This window comes from Lygodium microphyllum, chromosome 20 (assembly GCF_053477565.2).
Source record: "Lygodium microphyllum isolate KBCC chromosome 20, Lygodium_microphyllum_v1.1.10, whole genome shotgun sequence".
Classification (NCBI taxonomy): domain Eukaryota; kingdom Viridiplantae; phylum Streptophyta; class Polypodiopsida; order Schizaeales; family Lygodiaceae; genus Lygodium; species Lygodium microphyllum.
The window spans coordinates 29492522-29515642 of NC_141154.1; the positions used below are offsets into that span (position 1 = coordinate 29492522).

The 23121-nt window shown below is 42.0% G+C and overlaps 1 protein-coding gene across 1 annotated transcript; it reads right to left on the reverse strand.

Annotated features, from left to right (window-relative positions):
- Nucleotides 1-14694: 14694 nt before the first annotated feature.
- Nucleotides 14695-22862, reverse strand: LOC148018792 (pentatricopeptide repeat-containing protein At4g30700-like). The gene is made up of 6 exons (XM_087701257.1): nt 22706-22862; nt 22265-22511; nt 22120-22207; nt 21678-21815; nt 15162-15545; nt 14695-15063 (listed from the first exon to the last, which is right to left on the reverse strand). Exons 1-6 carry the CDS (start codon nt 22860-22862, stop codon nt 14695-14697), a joined length of 1383 nt encoding a protein of 460 aa, XP_087557383.1.
- Between the last annotated feature and the right edge of the window lie 259 nt (nt 22863-23121).

Genomic DNA, 23121 nt, shown 5'->3' on the forward strand with positions numbered 1-23121 from the left:
CTCTTCCATCTCCTATCGCTACTTCCTTCTACTTCTGATCCCCAGTGGATTCGATCTTTCGACACAAACCCCTCCGACATTGGTGAACCTGACGTGAAAGTCGACGGAAGGTGGGTAGACATGGGTGACTTGTCACAAGGCATAGTTCCAGCTGTGAGTTCTATGGCGGATTTGAAGCAGTTTATTGATAGGTGTTCTTGGATAATTGAATTTGGAGATGCACATATTGGTTTCAAAAACCATCAAATGTTATTGCTACAACTGAAGACAGAATAGTAATTGCGAGGCTACATGGAGATCTTGTGTTCTATACACAATTTCTAGTTTTCCAAGTGTGTACCTGTCAAAACTAGTTAATTACATGAGACGACTTTTGAATGAATCAGAATGGCTTTTGATTGATAAGCTAAAATATTCCTTCAATGGGCAATTGTGTGATCACATTGGAACATTGTACTATGCATTTTGTATTCATTTAAATCGATGTACATAAGCCTTCAACAACTGTTTAAGATTTCAAATTCAAGACTATATAGAGGAGGATTATGAAAGAGTGTTAAAGGGACTAAAACCTCGTTACCCAGTGACACAATATGGTGTAGAGTTTGGTTTCAAGGATGAAGGTGCTTTTACGCGTTTACTTCTACCATTGAAAGATGTCACAAAATCCGTTATCACATTGGAACTCAATGAAAATGATGTCAAATTTATTATAAATAGGAGTCCAAGGAAAATCATATCAGTGGTCTCGTCAAAATTTGAAGCACTCTCACGAGATGGAATTGCAAAGGTGGTGGTGTCTAATTTTGGGGAGCTTGGTAGTTGTAGAAAAAAAAAATCGTCGTGATAAGGGAGGAGGCATGATCTTGGAGCATACCGGTTGCATGGAAGAGGAGAGGACATGACAATGGGGGAGCATTGAAGGGAGAGAGAGAGAGAGAGAGCCTTTCAGAATTAGTGGTCGGTAGTTTTGGAGGGGAATGGCCATGGAGAGGAGGCGCACCATTGTTGTGCTCATGAAGACTGACTTGAAGGGAGAGAGAGAGAAGGCAACAAGTTGACACCTCAAGGGGGGCACCATGTTGCCGTGGAGTGGAGAGAGATCATCGCTTGACCTCAATCGATCAGTGCTTGTCATTCTTGTGATCATCGCCTGCAATGGACTCGCGTAGATCATCATTCCTGGATCAAGGCGACAACAAACTCCATCGATTTTCATCATTCTTGGAAGATAAGAAGATAATAGTTTATTACCTCTTCTACTACACCTTTGATTAAAAGGCTTAATTAAAAGAACTATAATATAATGCCAATCCATATGCGGGGGAGTAAGACCAATCTAACATGAACAATGGTAATTCAAGCTAATGCAGTGGGATGTTTGGTAAGCTGATATCCCTTTTTGGACTGTGAAGACGACCTCTTGGAGACAGCGACTATGAACTCGCAAAGTTCCAAGTTAATGATGAGCCACACTTTATGAGAATGATTTTTAAAATCATCTACGCCATTGCTTATGACTTGAATGCATTGGAATTCCAAGAGAGTGTGATGGTTATTGTATAAAAGGCAACAACTGGATAGTAGCCAGACGGAAGCTTCCAAAGACGCGACGACAACCCGTGGATTTTACAAGTATGCGCCTAAACCGTTTAACAAAAATAGAGGTTATAGCATGAGTAAATCTTATGTTTATTATTTTTAGAAAATGTTTTGAAACGTGTTTTCCTATGTTGAATGGTTATTTGTATTTATGTAGACGTGTTTCTATTTTCCAAAAATAGAAAATAGTCGAAAATGCTTGAAAAGGGTTTAGAAATGTTACAATTTTTTTTAAAATAAAATTGCTGATTGAAAAATTATAAGTTATGATATTTTTTCCATAAAGAGAGTAATTTTTGAAATTTATTGAAATTTTTTCATAATGTTTAAAGACTATTCAATATATTTAAAGATTCAAAAATAGTTATTTTAAAGAGAAGAGTAATAGTTTCTATATAAAAAATGGATTTTTCTATCAATAAAAAATTATGCTATTCATGGAGAATTGAAAAGATACTTTCTGATGTGTCAATGGAGTTTTTGTAAATTTAAGGGAAAAGGGAAACAATTTAATTATATTGTCTTTAAAAGATGTTTACATTGAAAAACATGATGTTTTTATTTTGCGGAAATTAAAAGATATGTGATGTGCTGCTTAATAACATGGGGGGGTAAAAATAAGAAATGTAATAGTCTTTTATAATAATCGCTTATGTCAAGGAAAAACTATAGTCCTAAATTAACAAAACAATTATTTGATGGCATGAGGGGAAGCTTCAGTATCTAAGTTGAAATTCTATATTTTATTTTTCTATAAATGTTATTTGAGCGATCAAAAGAGTTAAGAGTGGAGGGCTATTAGGATAATTGATAACTGAGGGGATACATTGGGGTTTTAAAATGAGTTGTGTATGTGGACATATAAAAGTGTGGAAAGAACTTGTTTTTGTCATGATTGATGTTTAGTTAAATTTTTTTTTGAATGTTTGCTAATTAAAAAAATATAAGGAAATAATTTTATAAAAGGTGGAGAAGGAAACATTTAAGAAGGAACTGAAACGGAGATATAATTATAGACTCTATTGAATCTATGTTGTGAAACAATATTTCTAAAGTCAAATATAAAATTTCCTGGGAAAATAGAATAATTAAGTAACTTGTTTAAGAGAGTACTAGTTGGACTACTTATAGTGAAGGGTTATCATAAATATTTGGAAGGTTAGGCAAAGTTATTGCAGTTAGTAGTAAAAATCACCTATCTAGTGTAACAACTCTTAGGAGTTGGCTTGACAACTTGGTTAAAAGTGGCTTGGTCATTGGCCGGTCATTTTTTGGTGCGTTTGGCGGGAGCCAAGTGCACTTGAATGGGTGGTGAATCTCCCTAGTATACTCGAATCTTAAGCACAAGACACAGAATTAGTAGAGAGTGGTACATATTTTGGTCTGCAGTTAACGTTAGATGTTGAACAGTTATCCTCTTGGAGTTGGGGTATAATGAATGTGCACAAACCATTGTTCTCTTAGCGGCACATTTTGGGCTGATAGATGAAATTGAAATAAATACGATCACTGTGTCATACCACTATGATTGGTATTATCGCACAGCTTATCAAACGTTTAGAAGGACTAAGTGGAGTGATGTATTGCTTTGGATACGTGTATCTAGAGGTATAAAATTTTCTCTTGACACAAAAGACGGGTGAGAGGTAGCTGAAATTTTAGGTTAATTCCTGAGCAAAAGGAGAAACTACTGTATGAGCACATACGCAACCACAAAAAATCCTAACTTTGTAGCTTTAGGGGGAAAACGTATGAGTCACAAGAAATTTGAGGAGAATGACATTAGTGGGTAATAAATTAGTGGTGGATGAGTTCTGAAGAGAGGCAGAGACAACAAGCGGAAGCTCGAGACCAACGTGTGAGGGAACGAGCCACTCAACAAGAGGCTTGGCTACTAGAGAGGTTAGAAAAGGTGAATGCTTTGCTGAATTTGGGAATAGACATTGCGTCAAGCTCAAACGTGGAGCTGCTAGGTCCTAACATACTGTTTGATAGAACCCCATCACAAGCAAGTGAAGAAGATTCCTATAAATGGGACCAGGCAATTTCGGGTACTAGTAGTCCCACTAGAGAGAGAAGTACACAAAGTAGCGAAAGTATAAAAAGTGAAGCTAATGCCACATTAGGAAGTAACGAACCATCCATTGATTGGGACTTAGAGTCAGATTTTGGATTTTGCCAATTATTTAGAGAGCCAGTGGAGGTTTCGTGGCTAGAGCGAGTAGTAGATTTTGGATTACGGTTCTTATTTAGGACTCCTTGCCAAGGAGATTCATTTCAAGACATACATGATCTAGGGTTGAGATCCCTATTCAAGGAGTTTAAGGAAATTGCGTGGGTTGACTCTATTCAAGATTTCAGGCTAGGGTCATTATTTAAAGAGACAATGGCTCATAGTCCTGTAAGATTAGCTGATTTTACTCAGTTTGGGGGACTATGGGACGAAGATCCTGATGCTCACATGCAAAGGTTCAAGGTGACTTGCGTAGCGAATGAGATAGTGGATGATGATCAAAAGTTGCATATATTTCCAGCAACGCTAAAAGATTAAGGAGCTAGATGGTACGGTAACCTCGATGCTCAAAATAAAGGGAGCTATGTTGCCTTGTCAAGCTAGCGTTCTTAGAAAAATTATGACGGCAGGGTTTCCAAGATCGATTAGCTCTTCAATTGGATTATTTATCGCAAGGGGCAGCTGAAAGTGTTGAACATTACATTGAGCGTATGGAGACAATTATTCGAAAGATGAATCCAACTCCTAACAACCCCACGCAAAAGCGTAAGTTTATTGATGGGCTTAATCCTGAAGTTCATCAGCATGTTAGTTTACAACGGCCAACCACACTAGCAGATGCTAAAACACATGCTAGATGGTTGGAAGAAGTGCAGCTAAGTCAACAACGATAGAGGGATCTATTCAAAGAACCTCGGATGGAATATCCAAGCTATCCGAGCACTTCAGGCGGGTTACCTAAGAACGTGTCTTATGTGACCATTCCCTTGAATCCATCAGCAATTGCAAGTTCCAATGTATCAAGTGTACCTTTAAATCCGTACACTTCAATTCCAGCCTATATGATGCAGACAGGAATGCCCTCTATGCCTGAACCTCAGTCCCCTCTTGATGAAGAAAAAGTAGCAGATATTATTGCAAAATCTTTAGGAAAGTTGAAGGAGGAAATCATGGGTGCAGTACAAGCACCCTTGAAAGAAATTTATTCCGTAACAACACAAGGTTCTAATGCGAAACAACCTTTGAGTATCTCCACCTTAAACCCACCTAGATCAAATATCTGGTGTGGTAAGTGTCATGGTTATGGCCATGTGGCTACTGAATGCCCGACGCCTTCAAGATTAATGCCCGATCATCCTCTATTTTGTACTTTTTGTCTAAAAACAGGCCATTTAGAAACAAATTGTTGGCACAAGATCGGCCAACAACAACAATAAAATTGTATGATGTAAACAAATTACAATTACATGGATCGCAATAATACTACTTATGAGATTGGGCCACCCAATCAACCTTTTAGGCCCCGTGGATTGCCTACCCAAGGCAGACCTCCAGTGCCACGAAACAATTATAATAGTGCTAAAAATCGAGGAAGAAATTCTCCTTTTAGAAGAAACAATGGTAATTTTCATAATTCAATGGGCCAGAGTGGACAACAAAGGCCTAGAGGGCCAATAATTTGTTATCGATACCAATAGGAAGGTCATATAGCTACATACTATCCAAATGCACGAAAAAATCAGGACTATACTCCTCTTTGTAGGAGGTTTAGCAGTGAAGGGCATCATGAAGAGAATTGCCCTAAGCGAGAGGATAATAAAAATAATGATAAGGGTAAACAAATTTCTAATGAGCCCTCGACCTCATCCACAAATTTAGTTGAAGTAGAAACAACAAGGCAAGAGATTGGGTTTAGGTCTAAATTCATACCATGTAGGGTGACCTTTAAGGCTGGCCCCATGATTGGTGTTGTTACTAGAGTGCAAAAGCAGCAACAAAAGGAGCATGGTCTAGAGGAAGGAAGTCCCCAATCAAAAGAAACCATGAAGGATAAATCTAAGGGCGTAGATCCTAACATAGAGCTACCTGAATCGGATTCTCCTCAACAGTCTTCAGACCATCCGTTATTTCCCGTGCCTTTTCCTAATATTCAGTTGGGGGTAGCTCCTTTTCCTGAATGACTCATACCTCCAAAAGAGGGGAGTAAGGAGCAAGTCGAAACAATGAAATAGACCTATGATCTTTGGGCTGTTAGGTCGGCCTAATGCTTTTATAGCCCGTGAAGGCTGTTAGGTCGGCCTGACCGACCTACCATATGAGCCTCCACAAGTCGGCTAGGGAATATTCCAAGGAATATTCCCTTTACCATCGGGCCGGGGGCAGCGCTCCCAGACCCCCGCCAGGGGGCCAGCGGCCCCCCTAGGACCCCCCAGCCAGGGGCCGCTTCCACGGCCTTGGAACCCCAAAATAGGGGCCCCTTTTAACCCCCTTACCCCACAACTCGATGCAATGTGCCTCGAGTTGCTACTAGCTTAACCACTACATCTAACCCAAATATTAGACCCACAATGGTCACCTTTTTGCCATATGGTCACATAGACCTCATCTGATATACAAGTCAGGACTCAACCAATGTCCGGGCTCACATTTGGCTTCTCCTCATAATGGGGGCCTTACAACTTTGAGCACCATGGATCATTAGTAGCACCTAATGAGGGTGGGGCATGTGAGAAATGCGGGATCTAGAGCATGGCAAAACCGGAAGCTATGGAGGATGAAATGAGAAGTGTGGACTCATGATGGAGAAGACAAAGACACTATTTGTTACACAAGTGAATTAGGTTCCAAGATTGAGACTTGGACTCATAAACACAATCTTGTGTATGTGGACAATGACATTGACACTTCACTCAAAAGAAAAGAGTACTATCATTGCATTAAGAAAAGGAAGCAAGTACAATGCTTTATAGGAAAGTAGGAAACTGCACTAGGCACCATTGTGCATATGGGATAAGTTAGCCTGCATGTCCTTGGCCCTGAAGCTCCATACAAAGTGGCTGTTTAGTGAGTGTGATTGCTGAATCTCAACACCCCTCCTAAATCACAACTAGAAAGGCACAAAGTGTGTAGAGGCTGTAATGAGAACCACCTGCAAAGTGTGGGCATACCACAAACATGGCAAAAACATCAGAGGCTGTTGCAGAAAAGGCTAAGTGTGGGTACCATAAACATGGTGGACATCCAGAGGCTGTAACAGGGGCCTCAGAAAGTATACAGGGACTGTAATGCATAAGGAGTTTACAAAGCTTATGGCAGGAAGCATTAGGGCAAGGAAGTATAAGGCTTTTAAAATAGTCTATCAGAATTATGAGAGTACAAGGACTGATGAGTCTTGTCCTTCCGATCCTGGTGGTCTTCATCTTCATCTTCTTATTCCTTTGCTCCATTTTCTTCTTCTTCTTTGACTGCGACTAGATAGGCCTTTTGGGATCTCTTTCTTGCGTGGCAGAACTTCTCGGTGTGTCCGGTACTTTTGCAGAAGTCACAGAAGAGCTGATCCTTCTTGCCTTTGTACCTGTTGCCAACATATAATGCATGCTCATCTCTAGAGGTACTTGGTTCTTCCTTAGTTTTTAGCTTCTTTTCCTCTTCTAACAGTGATGCCTGGATATCCATTATTAAAGTTGATTAAAGTTTCTTTTTGGCATGTTGATTAAAGTTGTTGATACATTATTATATTCAGGAGGCAAGCTCTTAAGTAGAACACCGATGCAAACATCTTCATCCATTTTAATGTTGATTCTTGCAAGTTGGGTTAGGAGTCCTTCCATGTAATTAAGATGTGTGGCAAGTGATGTGCTGGACTTCATTTCAAGCCTGAAGAACTCAATCAGGAGACCATACTTTGATGATTTAGATTGTGCACCGAACAGGGTATCAAGTCTTTTCCATGTATCCTGTGAGGTGTCACAGTTATCCACATGATGGATATAACTGTCGTCTAGCTCCAGTTTGATAATGGCTTGGGATCTGTCATCATTCTTTTGGCAAGTAGCTGCAAGGTCCGCGTCCCGAGGTTTCTTCTCTTTGCCATTTGTGATGGCCCAGAGACCCTTTTTCATCAAGATGAGCTTGATGCGGGTTTGCCAGGTGTGAAACCCGACTCCTTTGAATCGAGCATTTGGAGAATCTTTTCCCATGTTGAGGTTGCAAGAGCAGCAGCAAATCAATACCAGAATTCTGAGATTTTATCAGTAGAAGAGCAGAATGCAGTGTGTCAAGAGACACAGTTAATGACAGTGTGAAAATACACTATGTTAGTGTTGATGTTTGAGCTTGGGATCGTTCCGTCGTTCTTCAATCTTCTCAGGTCCTTCCCCTCCTTGATTTGATGCTGATACCTTCAAATCTGAGTGACAGTACTTTAATGAACTTCAGAGAGTATTGCTCAGTGATTAAAATCATTGTTGATAACTTCAGTGAGAGAAACAGTGAAAAATGTCAGAATTTTGAAGCTTTGGCTATGGCTTTTGCATTAGGGTTTCTGGGGGCAGCCTGGTTTTTTGCTGATTGCAGGAGCTACAGTGGATCATTTTCAAAAATTTTTATATGCCTAGGAAGCTGACTTCATGGGCTATCAAAGCCCCATGATAATCGTCAACATCGTGGACTGTATGCAGCACGCAAGCAGCTCGAACGAATTCGGCACAGTTCAGGACAGATTTCCGCGATTTTCACAATGCTGGAGTCATGGCACAGTAACACAGTCGATTTTTGTGCCAGGATGAAGCGCCTTGAGTAGAGGAACAACTCCCTAGAAGAAATCGTGGGCTGAAATGGCCTGGTTGAGGAGTTATTGAAGCTCCAAGTAAGGTAGGTCCTGTCTAGCTATGGCAGACACAGAGCAGAGATTGAGGATTTTTACAATGCTGAGCTCCAGATGGTCCAATCTCCTGGATTGATGTGATACATGGAAGCTTTGGGAGTTGGGAAATACTTTTCCAGAAGGAAGCTCCAAGAGATTTGACCTGTGGAATGAGATATAAGCAGCTCAATCTGACAGGGTGCTGCTGGCTATGGCTGCCATGGAAGCTTCAGTGAGAGTAGAGTTGGGAGATGAAGTCATGAGCTGACATTGAGCTAGACTGAGGTTGAGAGGAATCAAGAGAGGCTAGAGAAGCAATGCCATGCCCAACTGGGCTCTGATACCATGTGAGAAATGCGGGATCTAGAGCATGGCAAAACCGAAAGCTATGGAGGATGAAATGAGAAGTGTGGACTCATGATGGAGAAGACAAAGACACTGTTTGTTAGACAAGTGAATTAGGTTCCAAGATTGAGACTTGGACTCATAAACACAATCTTGTGTATGTGGACAATGACATTGACACTTCACTCAAAAGAAAAGAGTACTATCATTGCATTAAGAAAAGGAAGCAAGTACAATGCTTTATAGGAAAGTAGGAAACTGCACTAGGCACCATTGTGCATATGGGATAAGTTAGCCTGCATGTCCTTGGCCCTGAAGCTCCATACAAAGTGGCTGTTTAGTGAGTGTGATTGCTAAATCTCAACAGGGCATTGATCATATCTAACATCCCCCCTCAATGTCCACCCATAGGTGAACTATCTCCTCGGCCCAATGATGAGTCTCAGAAGATGAACTTGAAGCAGATCCTTCGTAAGTGCTTTGGTGAGGATATCTGCTCCATTCTCCTCTGTTGGATAATAGACCAGTTCCACTATCCCATCCTCCATCAAATCATGCACATAGTGATACTGGATCTCTATATGTTTGGTGTGTGCATGAAACACTGGATTTTTGGCAATGGCAATGCAACTCTGATTGTCACATCTCAGCACAGTTGGTTCTTCATCCTGCACTCCCATATGCCAAAGAATCCTTCTCAACCATACTGCTTCACATGCAGCAAAACAAGCTGCATTGTACTCTGCTTCGGTAGAAGACAATGCCACTGTTGGCTGCTTCTTACTAATCCAAGAGAAAATTCCTGAACCTAAAGAGAAACAATAACCAGAAACTGACTTCCTGGAATCACTGTCTCCTACCCAATCTGAGTCACAGTTCCCCACAAGAGAAGTTCTGAAACTGTATGTGATACCATAGTCAAGAGTTTTCTTCAAGTATCTGAGCACCCGCATCCCAACCTTCCAATGACTCTCATGAGGTTTGTTTGAGAACCTGCTCAAAACACCAACAGCAAAACTGATATCTGGTCTGGTGACCAACCTCGTATACCTCCCAATGTCTGCTAGTGCTGATGTATCCTCCACGAATAACTTTGCATTCACCTCCATAGGTGTAGCTATCTCCTTGCACTCGGTCATGCCAAATGCCTTCAAGATCTCCCATGCATACTTCTTCTAAGAGATGAAGATCTTTCTTGGCTCTTGCCAGACTTCAATCCCCAAACAATAGTGCAGCAAGCCCAAGTCTGTCATTTCAAACTCAGAACTCAAAGCCTTTCGAGTTTGGTTGATCATATCTTCATAGTCACCTGTAATAAGAAGGTCGTCCACATATAGGACAATCATTACATACTTTTTACCATCCCTGTAAACATACAAGTTAGCACCTCAGGCACATCTTTTGAAGTTTAGGTTTAAAAAGAACTTATCTATCCGCTGGTACCATGCTGTGGGGCTTGTTTCAGCCCATATAATGCCTTCTTCAGCTTACACACTTTATTCTCAGAATGGGGGGCCTCAAACCCTGGTGGCTGAGCCACGTACACCTCCTCCTTGCGGTCACCATTTAAGAGCATTGACTTAACATCCATTTGGTACACTGGCCACTTCTTGGGGCAGCCACTGCAAGTACCATGCGAATAGTGGTCATTCTGGAAGTTGGGGAAAATGACTCTTGAAAATCAAACCCTTCAACTTGTGAAAATCCTTGGGCAACCAGTCTAGCTTTGTACTTTTCTAAGGTACCATCAGCCTTGTACTTTATCTTCCAGATCCACTTGGTGCCAATAACCTTTCGCTTTGCTGGTTGATCCACTAGCTCCCAAGTGTCATTCTTCATTATGCTGTCATACTCCGCCTGCATAGCATCCTTCCATGATAGATCTGCAAGTGCTTCTTCTAAGTCAGTTGGCTCCTTTACTTCTCTCATAATCTCAACCATCAAGGCCATATTGACTATGTGAGCAGAAGCCCTCCTTTGCTCCTCTATTCTCTGAGACCTCCTTGGTCCATCTGCCTTCTCCTCAACAGATGCAGGCATAGGATTATTATGGTCATAGAGCTACTTCACCCAGCGCGGAAATGGCTTTTCCGGTGGGGTGATGTCAGGTTGGTAAACTTTTTCCTCATCATCTGAAGATGATGCTTCCTCCTCCTTAAGGATAGGGATAGCTCTCGGGATAGGTTCATAGTGGACTACTTCTTCGCTTGATGATAAAGTGGAAGAACTTGCCTTCTCCTCCTCCACTGTATGCGGCTCCTCCTTGAACACCACATCACGGCTCGCGATGATCTTCTTTGCCTCTTGGTCATATAATTTGTAAGCCTTCTGCTCATCACTATAACCCAAGAAGATACATTTTCTGCGTTTTGGTTTTAACTTGTTCCTCTTCTCATTTGGAACATGTGCATAACATTCACATCCAAAAATTCTAAAATGTGAGAGAGATGGTTTCTTACCAGTGTAAGCCTCATGAGGTGTTTTTCCCTTGAGAGCCTTTGTATAGCTTCGATTTAGAATGTAGACTGCAGTATTAACAGCTTCAGCCCAAAAATGGTTAGGCAATCCCTTGCCCTTTAGCATGCATCTTGCCATCTCCACAATGGTGTGATTCCTGTGTTCCACAACATTGTTCTGCTGAGGTGTGTGAGGCGTCGTCAATTGATGCTTGATCCCTTTGCTCTTGCAAAAGCCTTCAAACTCCTTTGAGTTGAGCGCACCACCACCATCTATTCTAAATTTCTTCACACTTTTCCCTGTTTCATTCTCAACAAGTTTTAGCCATTCTTTAAACTTACCAAAAGGCTGAGCCTTATCACGAAGGAAGTACACCCACGTCTTCCTACTGTAGTCGTCGACAATCAACATAATATAAGAAGATCCCCCCAAGGCCTGTGTAGGCATCTTACCACACAAGTCAGCATACACCAAATCTAGAGGAGCCTGTGCTCTATTCTTGCTTTCTTGTGGAAATTCCTTTCTCTGTTGCTTGCCCATCATACAAGCTTCACATGGTTCCTTCAATTCAGTTATTGTAGGTAGGTGAGCAACCATACCTTGCTTTTGCATCTCCTTCAACACTGCAAATCCGATGTGTCCAAACCTTTCATGCCAAAGCTTACCTGTGCCCACTCCAGCGGTGGCTATAAGAGCACTTATCTCATACAGGTTGTTCCTTCTTTCTCCTTTGCCAACAATTGTGCCAGCACTATCAAGAATTTCTGCACCTGTCTTCTTGAACCTCACTTCATGACCAAGATCAGTTATGGCAGTAACTAATAAGAGATTTCTCCTAATTTCAGGAACGTACAACACATTTGAAAGCTTTTTGACTTCACCATTTGCAGCAACAAAAGAAATAGTACCTGTGCCCGCAGCAGGGCATTTAGCATCATTTCCAACCGTCACAGTGATAGATTCTTGTAGAGGCTACATAGAACTGTATAGACCTTTCTTGTTGGTCATGTGACGGGAGGCCCCACTATCCAACACCCATGAGTAAGTGGTAGATTCTTCTTGCGCCAAGGAGCATACTTCCTCAATGGTCACCATGAATAATTCTAGCTCTGCTTCAGCCATATTGGTTGTCTCTTTCCCTTTACTTTTAAGGGTACCATTCTTTTCATCTGCTTTCTTGACACGACAATCTGCAATTGCATGTCCTTTCTTCTTGCAGTAGAAGCACTCTCCTTGAAACTCTTTCCACCCTTCCTCTTTTTGTCACCATCATTTTTGGTGGAGGAACCACCTTTGCCTCTTGCATTGGCAGAGAATGCAACATCTCCATTGTTGCTTCCTTCTCGGGCTTTCAGCCTCAACTCCTCCTCCATTAATAATGCACAAAACTCCTCAAAAGTCAAAGCTTGAGGTCTCACCTGAGTATTAAGGGCAGTTACTATTCCATCAAACTTTTGTGGACAAATCCGAAGACACCTCCGAGCTAGCTCTTCGCTAGTCTTTTGTATCCCAGCGCCAGCCATCTGGTCGCGTAAATTCTTAATCCGAGTGATGAATGCTTCAACCGTCTCTCCTTCAGCAAACTTCTCCGCTACTAGTTGATTCTCCAAGTTTTGAATCCTTGTTTGGTTTCGTGTTTCATACTGACTCCTTAGTACATTCCAAGCCTCTGACGCTTTGGTTGTATGCTGAATCAAAGTCAAAACACTGTGAGAACAACTTGTAACTAAGGCACACAATGCATCTGCATTTCTTCGTTTCCAAGCTCGTAGAAGATCTGCATTCGGAGGAATCATCACACTAGGATTTGATGGGTCGGGGGTAGACTATGGTTCTGCGTCAGTCCCCAACAAGATTTTCCAGAAGCTCATAAGAATCAAGGATAGTTGTAATTTTGAACTTCCACAAGGTGTAGTTTGTACCATCTAACTTGCCTTCACTGAAGGTTGGTGGATGAATCCTCAGTGTTTGAATAGCCAGTACAGCAACACCACCTCCTGCACCGCCTCCTGATGCACCAGAACCGCTTCTGGAAGTTGACATAGTTTCTCTTTGATGTTGAAGCCTTTGCCTCTTGCACACTCTCCGATCTCTAGAGCCCCCTGGGCTCTAATACCATGTAAAATATTACACGGTGCAGCGAACAGAATCTGAGAAAGAGATAGAGAGTACACAACAGAAAAGAGGAGAATCAGTAAATTCTTTAGCTCCAAACAACTAATACAAAGATGGCTCTATCCATCCATGCGCTTCCACTATGTGAAGCTTAGATGGCGATCTAGACAGAAGATAGATGAAGAGCTTAAGGCTAGCTGGAACAACAACTCTGACTGGGTGAAAGATAAGTGATCGATGGCTGTGAAGGGATTTAGCTTTTATAGCCCGCGAAGGCTGTTAGGTTGGCCTGACCAACCTACCATATGAGCCTCCACTAGTTGGCTAGGGAATATTCCAGGGAATATTCCCTTTACCATCGGGCTGCTGAACACAGAGTTCAAGTTGCAGCAAGGAAAGAGGCTAACAAGAAGAAATCGAATTTTTTATGCCAAATTTCACTATATTGGTTGTCAAGTAAATTACATGAGATCCATGTTCAAAAAAATCTGTAGTATCTCATAACCAGCTTTGCATTCAGGTGTTCGAGAACAGTTTTGCCATTGGCACATAGGCTTGATGAGTTCTGCTGGGCAGCAATCCTTGTGATCAATTCTCAGAAATCCATACAATGCCAATACAAAGAAGTTCTGTGGGCAGCAATCCCTTTTTCTGGATGTTGAATTCGGAGGTCAAACACATGAAATTTTGATTCCAATGTGGTTGCAACACATTTGTTCATTTTTATGTCTTTACAATCAAACTGGACACTACATACCCCATTATCTGTGCTGGTTTCACATCTAACTTTGCACATCTTCAAATCAAATAGTTTTATATCACCATTATAGGCATGTTCAGCTTCTCTAAATCCCAGATATGAAGATTTCATTTGAAGTTCCCAGTGACAAGTTGCCTGTCAATCAGACTTGAAGCACTGAAAGTACCACACTTGATGCATGTTGACTTTTCAGAATCAGCCACCTTGTTCAAATCAACATCATTGAGTTTATATACCTGTGTTGGGCACCCAGAGAGTGTCGTAGATGGTGGTGGTGAGCGACTTGCTTATGTGCGCCAGCATCTGCGGCCTATTCCTTGAATCCTTTGTCTCGCTGAGACTGTGAGTACCTTCCTTAATCAAGAACTTCCCCTTCCCCCGAAACTCCCTGCATTCGAATCAAGCCTACGTCAAACAATTAGTTGAGATCGTGATGTCGTTTACTGCTGCATCAAACTGTGGATTCGATTCTCCCTCTCCACTTGAAATTCTGGTCAGGGTGAAGGTTGTTGATGATGAGGACACAAGTTTTCCGGATCAGCAGAATAAAAGGCGAAATTCATGAAGACCATAGAGATGATGGTGCTGCCCGTTGATAACATATTTGACATCCTTGACATCCAAACCACAAGCTGCAACATCCGTGGCAGTCATTATAGGACTACTCCCACTCTTAAACTCGGACATAACCCAATCTTGTTCTGCTTGACTCTTGTCACCATGGATTGATAAAGTAGGCCAGCCATCTATGCGAAGCTCTTTTGTTTCCTTCAGAATACCCACAAGCTCCCTTACATGCCTTGCATTTTCTGCTGTAAAGAATGTATGTCCTGTTCCTTTTTGCACTAGCACAACCAATTCTCCCAATTCGATGCACATAGTTCTCCATTCCTCCCGGAAAAGCCCCTTCACTCCCCATATTAGCCTTTAACAAGTGTTGTTTTTACATTCACTTCCCCCTCAAATAGCAGGCATCAGTGACTGCACGCATTCAGCATGCAGACAAAAGAACTTGGGTCTGGGAACACACCCTCATCTTGCATTTTCTCAAAACAATCCAACACAATTCCAATCTGCCCATGTAAAGCATAACCTGTGATAAGGGCATTCCAAGTTATTGCATTCTGGACAGGAAGCTCATCCAACACTCCCTGTGCTTTACCAAATGCACCACACTTGGCATACATATCCACCACAGCAGTCCCAAGCAAAATATCACTTTGCAACCAACCTAGTCTGACAATTTCATCATGAACTTGTTGGCCCTTGGCAAGTGCTCCTATGTCAGCACATGCTTTCAAGGCACAGATAAATGAGACTGCATTGGGAGAGTGACCCTCAGATTGCATCTTATCAAAGAACTTTAGCACTTCTTCACCTGGTCCATGCTGTGCATACCCAGCAATAAGTGCATTCCAAGAGACTACATCTCAACAAGGAAACCTGTGCAGCACTCCTTGAGCTTTTCCCATTGCACATGATATTCTTGAATTTACACCTTTGTCTTTATAGCTTAAATGTCGGCTGCTACAAAGCTCCCTTTGATTCCACGATATCCTGCACTTTTCTTGGAGTTCATCATTGAAATTAACAGCTTTATAATGTCCTTTGGCATCAGTTTTTCATATTTTTCTGACACACACATAACATGCACACAAACAGAAACACACACAAACACAAACACACAAGTGGAGTATGTACATTGGATGCGGGTACTGAAAAGGAAGGAAAAATAATGCAGCAATCAAACACAATGAAACACACGCAAAAAGATAACACAGATGCATAACAAAAATGGAGGTGTTTACGGCTCGGATGCGCAGCAGCATGACATCCACCCCCTCTAAACCTGCGCATCCTCCGGATGAGCCAACTATCCAAGATCATCCAAGTCCACAAACAGGTCCAGTCCTTCATCAGTTTCCGGTAGACCCGTTTCTCCATCAGCTTCATCATCCATATTCTCTCCTTCTTCTGCTAGAATTTCTTCTGAATGCTCTTCTTCTGCCAATGCTTCAAGTGCATACTCTTCATCTTCTCTTCTCTTGAAAATCTTGACTCGTTTTCCAGCAATGGGCACCCTCAATACCGTCCCATCCAATTCAGCTAACTCATAGGTAGCATTGTCAAAAACCTGTTTTACCTCATATGGTCCAAACCATCTTTGAACCATTTTTCTCATGCTATTATGCAAATTCTCTAGGCTACTGTCATAGACTAGAACCCAATCTCCTTCTTTTATGGCTCTAGGCCTCAAGCGATGCCTCAAATCAAACCTGTCCTTGTTTCTGAGTCGGGCTGCCCTCAAACAATCAACTACTAGATGCACATATTCTGCCCTTCTCTCTAGTTGACGAATCCGAAGAGCTAGAAGCTCCTCCCTTGATAAATTCTCATGCCATGGAAGAGCACTCCACATAAGAGCACAGATTTCAGTAGGCATGACAGGTTTTTGCCCATACATCAACTCTGCAGGCATATATCCAGTAGTCACGCTATGTGTAGAGCGGTCTGCCCACAATGCAAAAGTTAGTAAACTCGGCCAATCTCCAATCTGACCTTCACAAACTCTCTTTTAATCTGCGGATATCTCCTCTGCCGCTCATTAAGAATAGCTCCAAAGCAGATTGCATATCTGTTTCCATCAACATCATCCTGTCCCACTGCCCATCCTATGCCAATAGGGCTAGTATCAATTGTCAACATGATTGGCCGTCCACACTGATAATCCACCTTGCGAAGAGTAGGAGCTAACTGTAATAGCTTCTTGAGTTTACGCATGGCTTTCGAATGCTTCTCATCCCAATGAAATTTCTGCCCCTTTCGAAGCAGCTGATAGAGAACATCTGCAATGTGAGCAAAATGAGGAATCCAAATCATGTAAAATACACAAGCTCCCACAAATCTCCGCACCTCTGAAGTAGTCGAGAAATACTCTGCAATCCTGCTTATGGCATCCACCTTTGCAGCTGAAGGCATTCTGCCATAATAACCAACCATATGCCCAACTATGATGACTTCATTAACACCAAAGACACATTTCAGCCCTGAAAGAGTCAAATTTACCTCCTCTAATCGTGTCAATATTTGCTCACAAGCAACCAAGTGTTCAGCCACAAACTGTCTACATCCTCGCAAATCAAGACTCTCATTCTTTTCTTCTTCTGCACAACCCTTAATAGGCACATCATCTAAGAAAGGCATGGTATACTGTGGAATATAGTCTTGCAGAACTCTATGCATAGCATTCATCATATGAGCAACTGAGTTGGTGGCACCTTGAGACAAGGTACACATCCTCACAAGACCAATAGGTGTCCGCATAGTGGTAATATCCCTGCTTTCCAAGGCAAGCTGAAACTAGTCATAACCATAATACAAGTCACCTAGGGAATAGATGGATCGTCCTGCAAAAGCCTAAGCAAACTCATCCACAACTGGACCTGTTCCCACATTCCTGATTGTCACTTTATTCACGGGCTGCATATCCTGAATAAATCTCAAGGTTCCATTCTTCTTTGGTACAGTAAACCACCTGTTAGAATAGGGCGCATAAGAGGGTTCCAAAATCCCCATCTTAATCTTCTCATTCAGCAACTCTATCAGCTTTGGCAAGTGTGCTCTAGGCATAGATATAGGACATATATTCCATGGCACATGAGGAATAGTGAAGATGACCATAGGCACAACCAATTCAGGACTAATGCAGCCAATTTCATGAGGAAAGAAAGCAAATGCCTTACCATGTCGTCCAAGCATCTCTCTAAAACATTCTTTTTCCATTGGAAGCAAGAAATCATCATTTCCAATCTTCAATTCTGCAAGAGTTTCAGCTGTAAATTTATGTCCAATATTTGCAGGATCTCTCAACATAGGCTGCTTCATAGCTTTTTCTATCTGCTCATCACTATCAGGAGGAAGCGGCCCTGCAACCAGTTTAACCTTCTTATCAACTGTTTTAGACTTCGTGTCAACCTTGGCATCAGTCAGGCACTCTTTTCTTTGCTGCAATTTCTACAAATTTTCAGCAACTCTCAAATTTGTTGGCTGAAAGATTTCAGCCCTTTGCTCTATGGACTGCATGGATGCAGCCTGAAACTCTGTATGATGAAATTTTTCAGCATTAAACTCTGTTTTGGCTGAATGGTTTCAGCCCTCTGCTCTATCAACTGCCATGATGCAGCCTCATACTCTATATGCTGAATTTTTCCAGCATTTAACTATGTTGGTTGAAAGGTTTCAGCCCTCTGCAACTCTGAAAGCTGATCAAGATCAGCCATAGATTCGGTTTGCTGAGTTTTCTCAGCCTCTAACTCTGTTTTCAGCATAAAATCAGAAATTTCCTGATACATATCCAAGGTTTGCATCGGTATGATCCTTGAACCCTTACATACATCAATTTTCAGCATATTTCCCATCTCAGACAATGTATCTGCATAAGACATTCCTTCATACAGCCCATCCACACGCTCTTCTGCTTGCAAAATTCCTGCAGTCTTCAACTCTTTCTCCTTACAACCAATGTACTGCCTCGAAGCTCTAGACAAATCTGAAATTTTCTGATAACTCACTAAACTATTTGAAGAAAAACCAACAAAATTAGTGGAGAAAGACTGGCTGCCAGGAGGCGAGATCTCCTCTTTTCTCCGCTCCGTACCACTGGCGTCTCTCAAGACAGTAGTACCTAATGAAAATCCAACTCCTTCGCAGGTAGTGGTGCCTCACGCAAGAAGTCCCTGTTTCTCGGATGATTTACTCCAACAGTCATAAACTGAACAGCTCGCATACCATCTTTACTGCATATCCGTGCATAGGCTGAACCATCATCCATCACTTTCGTCTCCATTCTTGCTTTTGTAATGAAAGGCTATCCAAGAATAATCGGATAAGAGCAAGAATCCTGAACAAAGCAATGATAATCCTCTTCAACATTACCAATAGAAATTTTGATGCTCGGACAAGCAGCATACATATCACCAGAAGTATTATTGGCTGCTCTCATGCGCCAGCCATGCTCTGCATCCATAGGCCACTTGCCACTCTCATAAACACCTCGAGCAATAAGATTAATCTCGGAACCATGATCAACTAAAGCAACCAAAGGAATCTAATTCTCTCCAATCCTTACCACCATCTCAGTGGTTGCTCTAGCCCAATGACTGTGTGAAAAATGGCTGCGAGGAATGAGGATAGGGGTATCATCATCTTCATACTGCATAGGCTGAACTATTTTCTCCAACTGCGGATTGACAGAAGCATTCTCAACCATCACTGCATCATCATGCTCTTCCCCAAGAGCTCCATGCCATAACCCCTGTAAAGCAGGTCCTTCCATTGCATGTCGTTTCCTCCGCAAAAGATCCTGCATCTGATCCTGTATTTCTCTTCTAGCAATCCCAAGAGCTTCACCAATAGTAAAAGTGACTTCACTATTCAAAATTCTTTCATGAAAAATCTTACTCATATCTGTCTGCATATCAAGGTCTGACAAGAGCTTGAACCCTGGCTCCTTTCTTGGTTGTTTCTTTTCTTTCATCTACTTGTCTCCCATAGGTTGCTCAGGACCTGTTTGTGCTGGAGAACTCATCATAGGTGGAGCTGTAAACAGGTGGTGAAACAAAGTCACCCCCTCTAGTCTTTTTGGAGGTGCTAAGACCCTCCTCATCTCTTCTTCTCTTTTCCTCAACCATGGCATCTAAACCCTGTGTTTTCGCCATATAAGCAAAAATAGAATACCTGTCAACAGGAGAATCCCAACCCATTTCTCCTCGGATGCTGGAGCCCACACAAGTCATAGTGGATGCCTGAACTTTCCCTCTTCTCGCTATCTCCAAGGCAGAGGACCATAAGGCTGAGTCTCCATCTGATTTCTGCTCAAGCTGGACTCCATAAGCTGAAGCATCTCCTCTAACACTCACATAAGCTGATCGCGCAGCCATATCATGAACAAGCTTCTTCATGCCTCCCTTACCAAAGTTCGTGTCAAGAGGAGCACCAATCTCTGTCAGCCATATCTTTCCATCTTGTCCCCAAAACACTACGTTCTTCTTACGCGCTTCCCTGAAAAGCATCACAATCTCTGCAGTGTTGTGCTCTGTACTATCGCACCAAATACATCGTCTCCCTTTTCTTTGGCCAGCTAGAAAAGCAGTCACTGGAGCAGGTGCTACAACAGGTACTAACATAAGTTGCTCTTTTAACTTCCCAACTTCAGCTTTGACTGCCTCTATCATCAAATCTGCCAAGCCTTTAATAACATCATCTACTGATAAGGGCACTGGAGCAGTAGGAACTGGTGGATTTACAATAGGAGGATTAGGCTTAGGCATAGAACTTGCAGTAGGGTAGAAGTAGAGGTCTCCAAGGATTTTTCAGAAACAGATCCTGTCTTACGATGCAATCGTACTCTCCTGCGCTACTTCTTAACAAGCGCATTCACAGCATCAATGACATGTCTCCACTCGGTCTTTAAACCTGAATCGGTAGCTTGATCTTCCAAAAGATCATCCAACTTTTCCTGTAAATCAGCATCAGCAGCTTGTAAAAATAATTCCACTTTCTACATCTCCAAAGCTTGCTGCTCAGTTCCATCCAACTGATCATAGCGGCTCTCAAACTCTCGCAGAAGGGCGGTAACTGAAAGTCCTTTATTAGGCATAGAAACCCATGCTAAGAAATTCCTGCATTTCATAAGACCTGTATCCTCCAGGAAATATTCATCTTTTAATGCCTTCTTAAACTCTGTCCAACCAGCATGTGTTCCTTGAATTTCTGAAATTCGGACTTCAAGCGGCGAACTATGATCCGCAAGAAGTAGCGGCTCCAAACATCTTGAGAAACCCCAAAAAACTTCATCTTTTCTTCATACAAATGTAGGTAAGTTGAAACTTGTTGGCCGTTGAACTGCTTCATCTCCTGTTGGACAGCTTTCAAGGCATCCATGGCATCACTATCGCGTTTCGCGTGTACTTGCTGCTGCATATAGGTTGTAAATAAATGACTGAAACAGATGCTTCATGACATTCTCATCTGTTATCTCTTCTTGCGAGTCTCCCATCTTGCTAAAAATTTGACGCAGCGCTTTCACGTTGGGTTCACCAGAAATGTCGTAGAGTTCGTGTAAGAGCTGCTGAACACGGAGTTCAAGCTGCAGCAAGGAAAGAGGCTAACAAGAAGAAATCGAATTTTTGATGCCAAAGTTCACTATATTGGTTGTCAAGTAAATTACATGAGATCCATGTTCAGAAAAATCTGTAGTATCTCATAACCAGCTTTGCATTCAGGTGTTCGAGAACAGTTTTTCCATTAGCACATAGTCTTGATGAGTTCTGCTGGGCAGCAATCCTTGTGATCAATTCTCAGAAATCCATACAATGCCAATACAAAGAACTTCTGTGGGCAGCAATCCCTTTTTCTGGATGTTGAATTCGGAGGTCAAACACATGAAATTTTGATTCCAATGTGGTTGCAACACATTTGTTCATTTGTATGTCTTTACAATCAAATTGAACACTGCATACCCCATTATCTGTGCTGGTTTCACATCTAACCTTGCACATCTTCAAATCAAACAATTTTATATCACCATTATAGGCATGTTCAGCTTCTCTAAATCCCAGATATGAAGATTTCATTTGAAGTTCCCAGTGACAAGTTGCCTGTCAATCAGACTTGAAGCACAGAAAGTACCACACTTAATGCATGCTGACTTTTTAGACTCGGCCACCTTGTTCAAATCAGCATTATTGAGTTTATATACCTGTTGGGCACCCAGAGAGTGTCGTAGATGGTGGTGGTGAGTGACTTGCTGATGTGCGCCAGCATCTGTGGCCTATTCCTTAAATCCTTTGTCACTGAGACTGTGAGTTCCCTCCTCAATCAAGAACTTCCCCTTCCCCCGAAACTCCCTACATCCGAATCAGGCCTGCGTGAAACGATTAGCTAAGATCGTGATGTCTTTACTGCTGCATCAAACTGTGGATTCGATTCTCCCTCTCCACTCCACATTCTGGTCAGGGCGAAGGTTGTTGATGATGAGGACACAGGTTTTCTGGATTAGCAGAATAAAAGGCGAAATTCATGAAGACCATAGAGATGATGGTGCTACCCATTGATAACATATTTGACATCCTTGACATCCAAACCACGAGCTGCAACATCCGTGGCAGTCATTATAGGATTACTCCCACTCTTAAACTCGGACAAAACCCAATCTCGTCCTGCTTGACTCTTGTCACCATGGATTGATAAAGCAGGCCAGCCATCTATGCGAAGCTCTTTTGTTTCCTTCAGAATACCGACAAGCTCCCTTACATGCCTCACATTTTCTATTGTAAAGAATGTATGTCCTGTTCCTTTTTGCGCCAGCACAACCAGTTCTCCCAATTCGATGCACATAGTCCTACATTCCTCTCGGAAAAGCCCCTTCACTCCCCATATTAGCCTTTAACAAGTGTTGTTTTTACATTCACTTCCCCCTCAAATAGCACGCATCAGTGACTGCACGCATTCAGCATGGAGACAAAAGAACTTGGGTCTAGGGACACACCCTCATCTTGCATTTGCTCAAAACAGTCCAACATATTTCCAATCTGCCCATGTAAAGCATAACCTGTGATAAGGGCATTCCAAGTTATTGCATTCTGGACAGGAAGCTCATCCAACACTCCCTGTGCTTTACCAAATGCACCACACTTGGCATACATATCCACCACAACAGTCCTAAGCAGAATATCACTTTGCAACCAACCTAGTCTAACAATTTCATCATGAACTTGTTGGCCCTTGGAAAGTGCTCCTATGTCGTAGAGTTCATGTAAGAGCTGCTGAACACGGAGTTCAAGTTGCAGCAAGGAAAGAGGCTAACAAGAAGAAATCAAAATTTTGATGCCAAAGTTCACTATGTTGGTTGTCAAGTAAATTACATGAGATCCATGTTCAGAAAAATCTGTAGTATCTCATAAC

Excerpts from the sequence above, each read along its gene's own strand:
- LOC148018792 (XM_087701257.1), bottom strand. The coding sequence starts at position 22,862 with ATGTATGCCAAGTGTGGTGCATTTGGTAAAGCACAGGGAGTGTTGGAT. Across the intron at positions 15,546-21,677 it reads AAACCAGCACAGATAATGGG|CATGGACCAGGTGAAGAAGT; the intron begins GTATGCAGTGTT and ends GGGTATGCACAG. Across the intron at positions 15,064-15,161 it reads TCCCAGACCCAAGTTCTTTT|GGGCTTTTCCGGGAGGAATG; the intron begins GTCTGCATGCTG and ends TGGGGAGTGAAG.